Here is a 17931-nt window from a genome sequence, read left to right as displayed (position 1 = left end):
TTCCCCATTGAAGGACTTAGTGATATGCCACTAATCCTAGGGCTTTGGGTTTTTGTTTTGTTTTGTTTTTTGGCAACTGTCTGCCACAGAGTCATCTCCTTCGCTCATTTTAATATTTTAGGCAGTGTATTTCACACTGGCCTCCAGAGTGAGAACCAAAAACTTCCTAGAGCAAGATACTATTTATAAACCTAACACTGCCACAATGTTTACAGAAAATTATGTCTGCTAAATCAGCACATTATCCACTACAGCAACTACTCTGACAACTACACGCCAAAGTCAGAGTCTAACTGAACTCCACAGTCACATCAAATACCAGAAGAGCTCATCAGGATAACTTGCTGTTCAGCCACACACCAAGTGGGATTAATATTTACATCCTCCTCATGTTAGTGTACATACACCACTTGCTATTTAGATTACAGAGCTAAGTCTGAAAAGCCACTTCGAAGATTTTCAAATGCCAAAGGGAACTGTGTATTGTATTTTGATGTATGTACACTTTAAATAAATAAAAAGATCACTATTAACATAAACAAAATAGCTTTTAAGTCTTATCATCTGCTTTTCCTGTCCAAGAAGTACTGAAGGGCAAGAACGTCATTGTATTCCTAATACACTCATGTACTAAATAAACTCTAAATGAAAATATAATCAATTCATCTCACTTTCTGGGTGAGTCATTCAAGCCAAACAAACTGCATGAAAATTGCAGGCAACAGAGACAGAAAGCAGTGTTAATAATGCTAATCAATTCATAAATGGGATAGTTATTGTTGCTACCAATTCATTTCAGTGAGAAAATATCTTACGTGTGGGCAAAACTTAATTTACTTATGTATTACATCAGAGAGATCCCAAATTAAAGCAATTACAGAAAGATTACATTGTATCAGATGTATAGTGATATAGATGTATCTGGATCTGTATTATACATTTTTTTTCCAAAACTACTAAACTATCTTTCAGCATCTACAGATGTAATAGTAATATTAACAATACTAACTGGGAAGTCATTAATGAACTTATGAAAAAAATCATTTTATTTTTATAGTTCAAAAACCAAGTGAAAAGATAGGCACATTCATTTCATGAATCATATTCTCAACCTATAATGTAAAACAAGTAAGACAGAATATGCACTTAATATGTATTTTCAAGTCTGTAACAGAATGTAAAAACCATTATAAAATTTAGCTATGAGACATCAGATCTCTTAAGAGTCAATTAGACAATGATTTCATGTCCCCCAGTCAGACAGAACAACGTACACGTGACAGTTCAGCCCGAGAGAGTAAGAACAAAGTGCAGACACTCTGGCTCCTTATGCTCATGCTTCAGCAGGAAAGACTCAAACAACAGAATTCTCCTACCAACGACAGCACATCAAAGTTAACAGTCACCATTAATGTTAAACAAGCTTAGGAACAGTTATTTTTTTCTGACAGTTTATGAAATACAAAACTTAACACTCACCTTTATTTTGCCAGACTTTTATAAAAACTGATGGTATTACACAAAGCAAATCCATCAATTTCCCAAGCATACCCAATGAAACAGAAGACAGAGCACAAACAAATCGTAGAAAGGGCAGACTCAGGGTTGTGCTACGGCAGCTGCCTAGAAGGTTCAGAGGAGCAAGGCCAGCATAGGATCTTCCAATGTACACCCTGGTTCATATGTTATCTCTCTGAGTTTGGAACTGTTTTATTTTCTAAGTATAATACTCTATACTCTCTAAGAAATAGGCTTAAAAATACACATATGAAATAGTAATAAAGGTCAATTATTCAGCTTAAGTATTGATTTATAAGCAAGGAATGACAAGATGATACTGACAAATACAAAGTGTATCTGTATTAAACTAAAAAGGTGACAAGAACACGTTAATATCATCTGTTATAAATTCCAATCCTGCCTTAAGTGTTTTAGACTCTATAACTGTGTGTTAAGTATAATTACTCTAAACTGTAATACCAAAGACAGCCATGAACTAATTCTGCTAGACCAAAGACTCACACCTCTATGAAAAACAAAACAACCATTTACACTAAGAAGAGCAAACATTTACTTCAATTATAGTATATGCTTTTCAGTCACAAAAAGAAAGAAAAGAACAGTGATTAGACAGTGGTTGCATCCTGTGACAAAAACAAAAAAACAAAAACAAAAACAAAAAACAACTTGAAATACAAAAATGGTAGCACAAAGTATCAGTCTGCTTACATTGCAGGAAAAAGGAACACAGTAACTGAAACATGGCACTCCTGGCAATTTCTAAACCAAATAGAATGCCTCTGAAATGATTAAATTTATTTATTAGTAAGAAAGCCCCACCACCATAAATAGTACAATATTTAAAAATAAAAAAAATATTTATATCCATCTAAGACAGATAGTGTATTTGTACATTAGAACTCTTTAAGTGCAGAAGGTGGTTCATGTTTTGCCTTTTGTATTTTTTATTCAGTAATTGCCTATATGTTTATAAAGTTCCATTCAATTGCAAAAGCCAATTCAAATCAAGAAACGTGTCATCAAAGTTGCATAATTTCATTTGGGACTACCAACAGGTTAAAGGTTCAAATCAAGTCTTCTTATATTAATGTTCATCGAAAGTTAAAAAGTCCTTAAATCTTCATTATCCTCTTGAACTTGCCCTTCTAAATGATTCTCAGACTGCAATTCTTAGTTTGCAAATTAAAAAAAAATGCAATATGCATCATACTTCAAGAAAAGACGATGATGTCGAGCTAGCATTCTTCTGGATCTTTTCCCTGCTTCTTTCAACCTTCTTTATAATTTCAGACACAATGCAGACTGACGAGGTAAGGCCCAAAAGAAACAGCAGATCTGCAAGAGAAAACAAGCTGAGTTTTACAATTCTTTGAAGCAGCTTACATGTTAGAATGCACTGTTTCAGAAGTATTTCATAAGATAGAGATGATTAGTATAACTTTAAAATGTTGAAAAAGAAATGTAGGAAAAGCAAGGTAAATTCTTGCTTGGCAAGCTGGACTGCCCAAGTTCAGCCCCAGAACCCACAGAGGAAGGTTAGAAGCAACTCTGGAAGTTGTCCAGACCTCTGTATGTATGCTGTGGCACAAGTGCTTGTACACACATACAAACACACACTAATAATAACTAACTTTAAACATGTGTGTGAAAGAAAAATCTTAGAGCAGAACTGGAACCCAAATTCTCTGACAACCTTCTCTGAATCCTAAGATCATGTGACTAACTTTTAATAGCAATGCCAAGGGTTTCCTATCTGACAGATCTCAAAGTTTTTGCACAGCACTATTCAAGTAGTAACAGGACCTCTGATTGAGAGTGCCTTTCTAGTGATTGACAAGTTTTGCACGTTACATTTCCAAGCCCAGAAGACTGTTTTAATAGTATTCACACTATCTCTATCTTATTTATTGCTTTAAAAAACTGGAGCTGACTTTTTAAATTTTATTTTTAAAAAGTGGAGGCAATGTAAATATAGAATTAAAATATTAAAATTAAGCCAGCTCACATTTTAAGGTAATCTTCACTTTATATCAAAACCACTAAACTTATACTAAAAAATATAGATTATAAAACTCACTTTATAAATAAAGAAATTAACTTTTAAAATATGTAAGAATTAAGAATACATTTTCCAAATATACTCTTCTACACACTTAATTTATATATATTTTTTTATATATATATAATTTTTTTTTTTTTGAGATAGGGTTTCTCTGTGTAGCGTTGATTGTCCTGGACTCACTTTGTAGACCAAGCTGGCCTCAAACTCACAGAGATCTGCCTGCCTCTGCCTCTGCCTCCCCAAATGCTGGGACTGCAGGTGTGCACCACCACACCCAGCTCTAGTTTTGAGTGTATTTTATATTGTTGGCTGTTAGTAATGCCAGATCAAACCAAACCTTGATTACCACCTAAACATATTACCAGTGTGCTCCACATCTAGCCCTGTAGCATATAGTTAATGCAAGCCAAATGAAAGAATTATAATTTCCACAGAAACATTATAAAAGTTAATATCTCCTGGATCAGACTGAGATTTCATGAAATATGAATGTGTTAATAAGAATGGTGAAATACTGAGTTTATTTTAAAATGATTATGTTTTAAGGACAATTTGATTTTCAATGAGCTTAAATATAGTTCTCTCATTTCATGATGGAAATGTCCACATTTTAAAATAAAATATTATAAACTACAATTAGGGCTGGAAAGATAGCTCAGAAGTTAAGAGCACTGGCTGCTCTTCCAGAGGTCCTGAGTTCAATTCCCAGCAACCACATGGTAGCTCACAACCATCTATAATGTGATCTGATGCCTCTTCTGGCACGCAAGTGTACAAGCAGGCAGAGCACTGTATACATAATAAATAAATAAATCTTTACAATAATCTACCATAGGTTTTCTAAGTTGTTGTATTTAAAAATCATGAAACATGATTTAATAACATATACAGAATGCAGAGGGTCAAATAAATGAAAACAAGTTTTCCCCCTGAATATCCTAAAATGAAAATATACAAGACCTTTTGTTATAAGTCCTGTCAGTTATGTTTTTATTTCCTATTTTAAAATAGCTTTCTAACAAACACATTTTAAAAACTACAACAATTATCAATGGTACATCGACAGCATTTTTTTTACCCAGTATACTTAGGCTCTCGGTCTGGAACACCTTCTGAAGTGGAGGGAAGTAAATAACCAGTAACTGTCCCATGATGGATCCAAGAACTGCGTAGCAAAACATCTTATTGCTGCAGAGTCCAATCTCAAACACAGACTTTGTCTGTTGGCAAAACAGAGAGTTCCGTTTACTCAGCCCTGCTCACAGAAGCGACATCATGATTATACTTTATTCAATTTCAAATAATCAGTATCACTGAACTCTATCATGCCAACACCACAAAATGCCCTAACTTTATTATTTTTGGAAAATCCATATCAAATAAGAAATTTTAATCCAACTTTTTATTTAACAAGAAAAAGGTTGGGGTGGGGGCAAAGATTGTAGGAGCCAAAAGTGGGGGAGGTCTATAGCAGCACAGCATTTGCAGGGGTGACAAGGCTGCTGCACAAGGCAGAGATGGCACAAGACCTGTACAAGAAATAGCCAGCTAAACCTCAGCTGGACAGAAGAGGTCATGACACCCCAACCCTAACTGGGAACTGATGGCTGCTGAGGGAAAGAGAGTAAGTTTCTTCACAGGTATGGCCCTAGGAAAGTAGCCCTGCTCAGGTAAGATGGTCCTACAGCTATGCATATATGGGCAACACTAAGCAGACTGTTTTGTTTCATTTTTTTAAAGAGAGCAAATGAAGTGGGGAAGGGGGCTAAAAGAGGATTTGGAGAGGAGGGGAGTGGATATGACCAAAACCATTATATGTATATATGAAATTCTCAAACAATAAAAATAATTTAGCAGGTTATATTTATATATGTATATGTTTATATATATATATGTATATAACAATGAATAACTAATAAAAAGAGGCCTTCAAATTGAATGAAAGTCAGGAATGTGAAGAACTGGAGGAAGAGGACATGAAAAGTCTGGAGTGAGGAACAGGAAGGGGGAAATTATGTAATTATGCTTTAACTAAATTCAAAATAATTGCAGGCTGGGAAGCTTAATCCCCAGCACTAAGGAGAGAAGTGGAAGTGACAGTGCTGCCTGTAATCTCAGCGAGCTCCAGCAGGTACAGACAGGAAGGTCTCAGGGGCTCACTGGCCAGCCAGGTGCAGACAGGAAGGTCTCAGGGGCTCATTGGCCCTCCTCTCTCCCTCCTTCCCTCCCCTCACCTCTCTCTCTCTCTCTCTCCACTCCCCACCCCTACCCCTACCCCTACCCTGTGGATTAGTATGTAGCCTCAGCTCCTTCCCCAGCACCATGCCTACCTTCCACCATATTCTGGGTCATAATGATAATGGACTAAGTCTGAAACTGTAAGTGGGCCCCAAACTGAATGTTTTTTAGGAGTTCCCTCGGTCATGGTGTCTCTTCACAACCACAGAACATTGACTAAGACAGTATCCCCAAAATATCAGTAAATTTTATTCATATTTTATGAAACTTTTTATCCATTCACTAAGGTAGATAACCCCAAACCCTTACCCAACAAATACACTTAATTATGAACATATGGAAAAAGTAAAACTACCTTTCATAAAACAAATACATGTTCTGCCTACATGTAGGCCTGCATACCAGAAGAGAGCACCAGATCTCATTGTAGATGGTTGTAAACCACCAAGCTGTTGTGGGAATTGAGCTCAGGACCTTTGGAAGAACAGCCAGTGCTCTTAACCTCTGAGCCATCTCTCCAGCCCCACAAGTACGAGTTTCTAAATTAATAGTCTAAACTAGTGATAAATCACTATACTTGGAAAACTCTAGTATGACAAATGCTTAAGGACACAGTTAGGGACTATCAAAGGGTTTCGAAAGGGTAAAAGACTTCTGGAACCAAAAAGAAACAACAATACATAATGTGCTTTGAATGGCCACGCAAAGTAAATTACTTTTCAAGGACACTACACTCTCAGAAAGCGCCCCAGGTTCTGGTGCTAGCACATTATTTTCTATCAAGAAAATGCAAACATCAATTAATGTACAACATAGGAAGAAAAAAATAAGAATTCTAAACTTTCACAATGACAGATGTGACGAGGAACAAACTATCCTTATAACAAGCCTTTCTAAAATGAGACTAACGGCTTTATAGCACCGTGATATTTGTCCTGTGGTCAGATGTTAGTCTAAATATATTCTATAATTATCTAATAATTGAAGATCAGACACCATCTAAGCTCAAACACCCCTTCTTTATTGTTGACCATAGCACATCTTTATAGAAAGATGTATGATGCTGTAATCTGTGGCTACAAAAATAAAAGCTAAAGTATCCATAATCTCTGTCCATTTCCTATGAAAGGCTGTTCTCAAACGGGTGAATTAAGTAGGACATTTTAAGCATACCTGTGACCTGGAACTTAGCGCATTGAACATGTCAAAAAACACAAAGCAAGTGAAAGTCATTGTTGTATCTCGTGGTGTTATCACATTGTCACGAAGCTGCCAAGAAGAAAGATAAAATGATATCTTTTTTTGTTTGTCTGTTTATAGCTGAATAAAATGGACAAACATTGCATGCTTTTAAAATTAAATAGCTTCATTCTAAACATGAAACCTATCTGAACTTTCTACAAACCACCTAGTGAACAAATATACTCTTCATTAAAGTTTTGAAAAAAATCTCATGAGCTATGTTCAGGAATTAAAATACTGGCACTATTTTAACACACCTATGCAAGGACTTAGATTTTCTTATTCTCCCCAAATTTCCATGCACATATTTTACTATATACTTAATGACTTTAAGCTATATTCACTTAATCCATATTTTTCATTCAGAGGGCTCTTCACTTGCCAATCATCTGTACAATACACTGAAATAACTAAGAATCCCAGTACACAGATGCATGGTAACACTGCAGTTTATCTAGTGAATATACCTCTCTCCAGAAGACAAACAAAGTCCCACAAACAATGATTATTGATGAAACAAGTATTTTAAGTATCAAATTTTTTGTCAAAATGCTGTCCTTCCAGTTTCGGGGAGGTTTCCGAATGACATCTTTATCCACTGGCTCTACTCCAAGGCTTAAAAACAAAGAGAACAAAGTACTTTAAAATGTTGTTTACACTTACTTTTACAACCTAATTAGCTTCAATTACCTAGGAACTAAATACTTTCTTTTGAAAACAAAATGTTGAATCATAAAGAAAACACTGGCCCCACTGTGGGCCATGCTGGCAGCTGTCTATAGTACCAACTACAAGCAGGAAGAAGGAAGCAGGGGACAACGGGAAGAAGAGGAAAGGAAGGAAAGGGAAAGTGAGGGGATGGCAAGGGAGACAATTGATTTTGTCATTTTCTAAACTCTTAGGCTTATGCATTTGGCAAAGTATAGTAGGCAATTGATAGCCAATTTAAAAAAAAAAACCATCTAATTTCATTTACATATAAATTGATTGTTCAAATCCATAACCTACCAAGAAAACAACATATTTCATACAAGGGTGTCTTTGATTAGGCAGATTTACTGCAATGGCCATGACAGACACCATTCACCTACCACACTACTAAAAAATGAGGCACTGAACTTTTTAAACACATATCTTACCAAGGCTCTTAAACAGAATTCAGATATGAAAGTAAATTTGGAGAGTATTGATTCAGTATTATGAAAGTGTCTCTTACATACAAGAGACTGAAACTGTTGCTAGACCTTAGAGCCACTAACAACTGCTATGCACTCAGCATGTGTAACCTATTTTTGAGAGAACAGTAGCAAAACCAGCCTTGCCTTGATTTCCCATGCAATCAACGTTTACTGTGTGAGCTATTACATAGCTGAAATCTTAAGTTACATACTTGTCCATGCCCTGACCCAGAGTAGTACATATGTATTTTCATGTGCACCATAATCATTTGCTGGAAACAGCAAACAGGCTGAAAGAGGCCTTATAAAATGGATATCATCTACAAGTGATAAAAGCAGCATTAGGAGTCAGTTGAATCAGTGACTTGATTCCTTGTACAACTCCAGTTAAGATTGTTTTAAAGTATCCTTCATTCCTTCCACATGTGAGGCTTTCTGTGCTGTTCAATAAAAGAGCCCTTTATAGGGGACAGATACACAGACATACAAGACAGCCTTCAGGCAGGCATAAATTCTCAGATTCACACGTCACAGTCAGAAAACAGAAGACATGAGGAGTGTGAGGAGGAGAGTTTAAATGCTGGCTCACTCTTGGTTAAATAACAGTAACTGGGTGGGGAAAGGAGTGGCACTTCTGATTTCTTCCCCTCAGCCAACAGCAATGCATTAGTGGTGACTGAGCTTATTACTACTGTGTTCAAACTGACTGCAGGAAATGTCTTCACCACAGCCAGTTCTTAGAACTCAGCTTATGTCCTAAGAACAAGAACTGTGATTGTTCCCTGTTCTGTTCCTACCTAAAAGCTGGCACCTCACACAGTGTAAAGGAACAGCACTACACAATCAAAAAGAATAAATGATATGCACATATGACAATTCATAAGCAGCATGGTGCTGAAAAGTCCATGATGAAGGTTTGAAATGTCTCATTCACAGCTGCCTTGTCTTTCCATCATTCCTGAATAAAGACTTACCTCTGAGCTGGGGGTCCATCCATAATAATATTGATCCACAAAATCTGCATTGCATTGAGAGGGTTAGGAAAGTTCATTAACGTAGCCAATGAGATTAAAGTTAATGCTGCTATACTCCTGTTGAAAAAGAATCATGTAAAAATTAGCACAGTAAATTTTATACATTAGTTGTGCAACACTTGCTGAGTAAGCATGCAGACCTCAGTTTAGACCCTCAGGACCCAAGGGAAAAGTTAGGGTTAGTGGTGCACGCCTGTAAACCCCACCATGTGAAGATAGACAGGAGGGTCCCTGCAGTTTGCCAGGTGGTCAGTGTGGCTAATCAGTAAGCTCCAAGTTCGGTGAAAACATGTTATCAAAGATTAAAGGAAGAGATGAATGAGAAAAACATCCAATGCAAGCACATACAGATATGTATACACATTCATTACACACACACACACACACACACACACACACACACACACGAACGAAAATCATCATGTTCTACATATTTTCAAGTTTCCTATTAACTCAACTGACCTATACTTCATTCATAGGAATATTTTGTTAAGATGTGAAGAGGCATTTCTGGAAAGTGAGTATGACTCTGCAGCCCAGTGTTGTGCTAATGTAGACTGAGCCGGCTCAATAATCTACTCAGTCTCCCCGCCCCCAGGTGCTGGAATCCAAAGGGAGGGCCACTCTGCCCAGCAAGACAAGAGTGTTTTAACAAAAGTGTTGTTGTTGTTGTTGTTTTAAATGCTTACACAACAATAACAAACGTAGTAAGATCTCCTCATTCTGGTAAAAGCTCTCCCTTAAGTAATACAGACCAGGCCTCTGGAAGCCTCCTGCCTCAGCCTTCTAGAATGCTGGGATTACAAACATGTGCCACCAAGCCCAGATGAGAAGAAGAATTTTTAAACCTACAAAACAATAGTTTCAAAACTATTTAACCACTTTTTGGCTATAGAAAACTATTCAATCTTTAGAAAAAGATAACCAAGAAACATTACTGGGATTTGACACATCCTCTGTTAGATTTCAGGAACAATTAAATAAATCTCAAAAGATTATCCAGGTATCCTTTAGTATTCATGAGAATTGGCCACTGAATCTCCTTTAAAATGTCAAGGCCCCAGTCACTTATATAAAATGGCAAAATAGCTACTACCTATTATTTATACATTTCCTATTACATACTTTAAATCATCCTACATAATTGATATCTAATATACTTAAAGAGTATATTAATAGCTGTTAGCACTTTTTTTCTTTTTAGAAAACTACTTATAAGCAATCTTCAAGATATAGGTCAGAATTTCTAGGCATTCTGTTTGTGATTACTTTTCAAATAATTTCTCTTAAAAACCCATTGGTAAAAGTTCTTACAAACTTACGTGCTCAGTTGGAATCTAACAAAATTTTTAATGTTATTATAAATGCCTTTACCCTCTTCAATTGCAGACCTGAAATTTAAAAATAGAGTAATAAGAAAATATCACATAAAGTATGCCTGTACATTTTGAAACTAAGTTACTAACCAAATAATAATACGTGCTTTTAAAAAAATCATTAAGTAAGATTAGGAAACATGAAAATATTTTAATTCACCAGAGAATTAAGCTCTATTTAAACTATTTTCATTATACAATATTCAAATTTTCTTTCCTCAAAAAACAAAAACAAACAAGCAAACAAAAAACCTGATAGGGCTGAAGTGATGGCTCAGTGACTGAGAGGGCATCTGCTCCTGCAGAAGACCTGAGTTCTGCTCCTAGCACCTACGTCAAGTGGCTCACAACCAGCTCTGACTCTAGCTTGAGAGGGGCTGCCACCTCTGGTCTCCATGGGCACCTGCACCACTATGGACACACATACATGTAACTAAAATAAATCTTTTTTTAAAAACTAAACATAAAAAGTACATATTCTCTCTCCACCCGAGACAATATTACACATTTCTGATACTAAAACAATGATATTCTATATCCTTCACAGCTCATTTTTTAAAGTAGGTTAAATTAAGAGGTCAAAAATTAAATGGCGCCAGGCAGTGATGGCACATGACTTTAATCGCAGCACTTGGGAGACAGAGGCAAGGGGATCTCTGTGAGTCTGAGGCCAGCCTGGTCTATAGAACAAGTCCAGCACTGCTAGGGATGCATCAAGAAACCTTGTCTCAAAAAACAAAACAATACCAACAAAGCCATGAAAGAATTATGGAATTTCCTTATTGTTCCTTATAACTATTAGACTAATATGCTGTGAAGAATTTAAAGATGTGGTTTACAAAAATTTACTTAAGGATTCTCACATTTACCTTGACCAAGGCTAGAAAAAGGTGCATTCTTAAAATAACTGTATCTTCCAGGAGGAGAAAAAAATACTTTTTTCCTTGCAAAAAGCTGGCAAATGTGGAATCCTGCACTCCAAAGTGAATCACTTTAGGCCACATGTGGGTAACAAAGCGTGGCAGGACTCATGATTAGAATGTACCATTCACAGCAAAGAGTGCAGCTCAGGTCATTTCATGTGCAAAGTGAGAGGCAGAGACCTCTGCCCCTGGCATTCCCCTCGAGTCCCAACTGGAAACCATGAGCAGCAAAGGCATTCAGAGCTCAGAAGCAGTATCATGAGCTGAGGGCAACAACAACACTTAATAATATAAGAAAATACACATGAATGTGAACTTAACTACTAATACTATATACATGTCTCTCATAACTTTAATAAAGACTGGAGCAAGAGAGTCACTGTTGTAATATCACTCTATGCCCAGAAAACTGTGAAAAATGGCTAGCACTCAGTAAATATTTCTTAAAAGAACAGACTCATCATTTATTATGTCTGTTCCATTTGCACCATTAACTTTCTCTTGAATTACATAAAATAAGTTATCCAAAAAACATGGTTTAATCTGCCCAATACTACCAATTCTTTTCAAGCTGAATTATCTGAAGGTGAGATGCGTGAAGGAGAGAAAACCTAACGTCTTACATTATGGTTTGGAAATCATCATCCACCAAGATCATGTCTGCAGCCTCTTTGCAAACATCCGTGCCAGTCTGGCCCATTGCAACGCCAATGTCTGCTGCCTTCAGAGCAACTGCGTCATTTACTCCATCTCCTGTCATGGCTACAACTGACCCATTCTTCTGCAGAGACTAAAGAGGGCCAGAAAAGTAGAGCAGAGAGAATTATTCTGATTTTTTTTAAGAATCAGATAATGGGATAAATAAGTATTATCAACCACTTTTCACAAAATTAAGATTAGAAAAAAATATAACTTCATTTTTCAATCAACTTCAATAAAATTTACAAAATAGCTGTTACTAGCACTCTCATCCAAGAGAACTGTGTGTCTGAAATATGGCAGTGTACTATACTATGGTTTGTAACTAGGGGATTTTGCTTTCCAGAGAACATCTAACAATGTTTAGTGGCATTTTGACTGCCTTGCGTTGTAAGATGACACTGACATCTACTGGGCAGGAGCTAAGTATGACACTACACATTCTTAAATGCCCAGGACAGCACTATCTCCCCTAGCTACAAATAACCCACCATAAACTGTCAACAACCTGAAAATTCAGAAGCTCTTAATTATGTGATGGCTAGCTACTATACATAAGTAAATCTGCTTATCAACTGTTGGATACAAATTCAGTTGTCCTATACTTCAATCAAATGGTACATAATAACAATCTAGTCAATGATGCATTCAATTAAGACAGCAGATGAAGCTGAAATAGTCTTAATGCCTGTTGATATGCAAGCGGTGTGGTGTGTCACACACTGCTCACTTATTTGTGGAACATGCCACATAATGAAAAGTTATTTAATGATACACTTCTAAAACATAGCTTTATTAACAAACTCATGGCAATAATAAGCCTTTCTTGATACTGTGCACCCTCTTAAAACATCTTTCTTAAATTCACACAGTGTCTAACTATCACTTCTCATACTGGGATGATTCAGCTATGGATCCCTGCCAGAATACACATCCACACTCTGTTTAAAGAGGCTCTACTGGAAAATGATTAATAGCTTCCTTCTATGACTTCCTATGCCAACTAAACTGCTATCGTTTCTCTGTAAAGCTCTTCAAGAACTGTGTGTTTTGTCTCACAATACTTTTAAGTTTGATATCCCATCAATACTCTTTGTAATGAAGACAAAGTAGCAATATTTTATATAGTGAATTTAAGATAATTTGGTTTTCAGGCACCCACCTTAATAATTTTCATCTTGTGTCTCGGGCTTGCTCTGTAAAATACTGCAACCTGTTAAAACACAGCTACAATAAGAATCTCCAATGTTAGCAAGTAGCAGTGTTTCTAGATAATAACACTTTTAACAACTTAATGTGGCACAAAGACTGAAATCAATGCCATATATGTGCCAACATCCACCTCATGCAGGAATGAAACCTTTACCAAAGGAAAGGGTATATTATATTCATCAAAGGGAACTGCCTACTTGTATAAAACCTTCCTCTGCAGCTGCCAAGCAAGATTCCAGGACACAGTTTTTGCCTTAAAATCCCCTTACCCTTCTGTTTCTCCATTCTCCAATGTTTCTCTCACCTAGAGTGCCAATAGGGTCATTATAACAGGCGGATCTGAGCCTAGGGGTCCTGCTCAAACTATGGTACCAGCCAAGGACAATACAGGCAGTAAACTTCGAACCCTTACCCAGATCTAGCCAATGGACAGGACATTCTCCCCAGCTGAGTGGGGAGTGGGGACTGACTTTCACACGTACTCTGGTGCCCCATATTTGACCACGTCCCCTGGATGGGGAGGCCTGGTGGCACTCAGAGGAAGGATAGCAGGCTACCAAGAAGAGACTTGATACCCTATGAGCATATACAGGGGGAGGAGTTCCCCCTCAGTCAGTCACAGGGGAGGGGAGTAAGGGGAAAATGGGAGGGAGGGAGGACTGGGAGGATACTTGGTGCTACACTTAGGTAGTGAACGCCTGAGTACAGTACAGTCCTAGCCAACTGGAATAAAGACTTCCAACTGGCTATAAACTGTGTCTGAGTGGTCATCCCTAGTGGGCTCTCTGTAACATTTAAATGTATTAAAAAAAAAAAAACTAAGCCACATATATACTCAAAGCATACTTGTATCAACATATGTAAAAGTCTGATTATTCAGAAATCAATGATGAAGTATATGCTGCACTGAAATGCTATGTAAGTGTTTGGCAAAAGCAGTAGAATGTACAATATATTCAAATAAACACTGATGGTGAGCACTAATGTGCTACACTGTGCCTTTGTTGCACATAATTTATTTTCAACACTGCAAAACACTTCTCTGTAACTATTCTGGGTTACCAAAAATGAAAAGCCTGGTATTGTTTGACTGAAGACGCATTCCTTTACAGGCAGGCATATTTATTAATATGTAATAAATACATCTGTTAATTATAAGGTTTTAATATGCTTCTGATTTCATCTCAAAAATAGAAGCAGCCACTTTCAGACCAAGCAGATCAATACCCATACTGTCAATGATTACTTGGTCTTTTATATGTGGTACGTATCACCACACAAAGTAAAATGAGTTCTTAAAGCACCCAAATAAGTTCATCTTGCTGAGTAAAAACAACAAAATTTGGTAAATGTAAAATTAAGGTCTAAAGAAACCATATCCTATACTAAGAAATGACTAGAAAGTAAAGTGTATCTCTACTACTTGCAATTGAAATCAAACTTAGAGATAACAACACACTGATGATCTTTTGAATTTTATTGTATGTTTGTCTATCAAAGGGGAGTAACAGTGATTAAAGACCAAAGTACGACCACTGTGGTTTGGAAGTAAAAAGTGAGGCAACAGGAGGACAGGATAATACAAAGCTACATTACAAAAGAAGAGAATACAGAGAAATATTGGGGATGGGAAAAATACCAAGAAATTATCCACAAATGGCCTACATATTCTCAGAAGGGCTCTGCAAGGGCATTTCACTCTTCCCTGTTAGCATTGCCCTGGGAATCACATTAGTGATCGGCATCCACAGCTGTTTAGACTGACATAAATTGACGAGGTATGATGGGGAAAGGAAGTTAGGGAGAAAACAGAAAAGCTTTAAAGCAGAGGCTAGTGAAGAAAGAGGTTACAGCAATTAGAATAACCAGTCAAAGCTCCTCACAGCTCACAGAAGACTTCCTACTCATGTAGTGGACAAACTGTAGGTGATTTTTTTTTAAAATGTATAACCTTCAGAAAGTGAAGCAATACACAAACCAGGAGTATGAGGATTCATTAACAGACTGAGTAAACAAATGGAAGTACGAATATGAAACAGAGAAAACAAAGAATGAATAAGGATACCCTGTTCTACCTATGGATGGCAGGACACATTCTCACAAATAGAGAATGCTGACAAGCCCCACGTATACTTTACAAGCAGCCAAAACTCATCTTCCACATTCCTAATTATTCTAGGTAAATAAATAAATAAATGCACATGTAGATATTAAAAGATTTGGAATGTATTCCACAGAATTATGAAGAAGAAATACTGAAATGGCAAACAGAATTATATGATATTAAGATATAAGAAAACTAGTAGACTGGTAATTTAAAACTATTATCTGTAAAGTAAGAAAAAGGCTCTGCAAATTAATCAGAAACAAAAGCAGGTGAAATAGAACCTGCTGGCTGTCAAAGGTTTACATGAATACAAGACGAAGGGTGGGGAGCAAAGTGGAAGGAAGAACAGTCCTGCTCATTAAAAAATCCATTAATGAGTCTGGCATGATGACACACTCAGGGAGGCAGACACAGGCGGATCTCTGAGTTCAAGGCTAGCCTGGTCTACAAAGAGAGTTCCAGGACAGCAAGGGCTGTTACACAGAGAAATCCTGTCTGGGGTCGGGGATGGAGTGGGAGAGATCCATTAGCGTTTAAAGCACAGACTCATTTAAAACACATAAAAAACCTGTAAGAAGGCCATGCTATTATACAATTCCTCTCTATTTAACTAGGTCAATAAGCTAACTTCAAGGCTTGGACTTGATTTTATTTGTCTCTTTAGAACAGTGCCAGGGTATCTGCCATAATTAACACACCGACACTCTACTTGGGAAAGAAAGATGATGTCATCTGTCCAAGCTAATGATGTAATTCAGAATTTGCTTCTTCCTTCTCTAAATATCTTTTAAGCTTGTTTCCAGAATGTATTAGCATTTTGTCAAAGAACCAGGGGGAACTGGAAAAAAAGCAAATCCAAAGCTGGAAGCCCAGGAAAAAGGCTGAACAAAGGTCTAGTGGGGAAATGTTTAAGTAACTATAGATTTTATAATCACTTAGTAATGCATCCCTAGCCCATACTGCTGCAGAGGCCAATATAGGGTTGATTTCATAAACTATAAGGTAACACAATACACAAGCTCCCGTTCAAATATGTTAAGAACTCCCCCAGCCCCACCCCACCCCCATCCCTCAATCTCAAACAAAGAAAATGTATATGCTGCCTTGGATGCTCTGAAAGAACATCCATGAATGACTAGGGCTTGATAACGCTCAAATTTCTTGAATTTCAGGTAAGTAAACAGTGCCTTTCTGATAGAAGCACTCCACTTCATCTGTATACTCAGAGATAGAGAAAGTGCAGCCAGGTGTCCAAGGACTCAACACTGCTGCACTTAGTACAGAGTGTGAAAATACAAACTGAAATCTTGTCAGAAGACAGTTCAGCAGGAAGTTTTAAGAACCTTCCCCATGCACCTTGGTCAGATTATTTCAGATGCAGGAATTTGGTCTACAAAAATAATTCTATCTGCAAGTTGCATGTACAGTAATGTTCAGAACTACAAGTAACACAAGATGAATTTTTAAGTAGCAATGCCATCCACTCTCACTGGCTCTGAGACATCAAACTCTACAATTGCCCAAAATGGAAATAACCAAGATGCCCTTCAAAACCAAGTGTCACAGTCATATATTCAAGTAAAAATCATAGTTAAGCAAGCTTCTGAGTCAGAAAAGGGCACGGCAATGCTTAGTCAAAAGAGCCAGCCTGGAAAGGCTATTTATGATGTAACTTCAACCCCACTACACTCTTAAAGCATAAAGAACAAGTAAGGGAAACAGCAAGGATCTCTTAAAGCAACAGGATAGTTCTATATAACACTAATGGTGGGCAAAGCAAATACCCATTTGTCAAAACCCCTAGAAGTAGTAGAACTGGGGTAGGTATAATTTCCTCACTTATTCTGAAGAATCAAAACTTGTGCTAAAGAGTCCATTAGTTGCTAAAAATTTTCTAAGTGGAGTCATCCATCCTCTATAAAGTGACTATAATTATGTGTAATATGTACACTCCTGATTGCTTCATTATCATTAAAATATTCACAGTAAAACTTCATAAACTACATAAAGTAAAAACTAAGACTTCACTAAAAAAGTGGTTATATAAACACATCTATACCAGGTGTTTATATACTCGTGCACAGTAGACAACTACACAAAATACAGTATTAAAGGCATATTTTCAAGTAGTACCTCGTTTTCAAAATGATGAAGTTACATAAAATGAGTATTAAGCTTGTAAATATATAAAGTACAAACTATGTTTTTGCTAAAATATGTATTTTAAAATTCACACAGGTTAACTTATTATACTAGTGTTATATGGGCACATAACTTGAGTGTCTCTATTAGATTATTGATAATTTGAATAGTAACTTGCTGTTTAATTTTTCTACAAT

General features: G+C 36.7%; 1 protein-coding gene across 6 annotated transcripts in view; it reads right to left on the bottom strand.

Moving 5' to 3' along the window:
- Window positions 1–1023: 1023 nt before the first annotated feature.
- Window positions 1024–17931, bottom strand: part of ATP2C1 (ATPase secretory pathway Ca2+ transporting 1) — a 116470-nt gene continuing 99562 nt past the window's right edge. For all 6 annotated transcript variants that reach the window (XM_084754371.1, XM_084754374.1, XM_084754372.1 and 3 more), the window contains 8 exons: window positions 13436–13486; window positions 12198–12364; window positions 10598–10666; window positions 9216–9332; window positions 7531–7678; window positions 6995–7090; window positions 4662–4803; window positions 1024–2856 (listed from right to left, as the gene is read on the bottom strand). In XM_084754371.1, the coding sequence (XP_084610497.1) occupies window positions 2726–2856; window positions 4662–4803; window positions 6995–7090; window positions 7531–7678; window positions 9216–9332; window positions 10598–10666; window positions 12198–12364; window positions 13436–13486 (921 nt within the window). In that variant the 3' untranslated portion in view covers window positions 1024–2725. The remainder of the gene's footprint in view (window positions 2857–4661; window positions 4804–6994; window positions 7091–7530; window positions 7679–9215; window positions 9333–10597; window positions 10667–12197; window positions 12365–13435; window positions 13487–17931) is intronic.

The sequence above is a fragment of the Acomys minous genome (genome assembly GCF_964271855.1).
Source record: "Acomys minous genome assembly, chromosome: 13".
NCBI classification, from domain to species: domain Eukaryota; kingdom Metazoa; phylum Chordata; class Mammalia; order Rodentia; family Muridae; genus Acomys; species Acomys minous.
The sequence above is the reverse complement of the archived record's forward strand: the minus strand, read 5'-3'. Positions and strand labels throughout refer to the sequence as shown.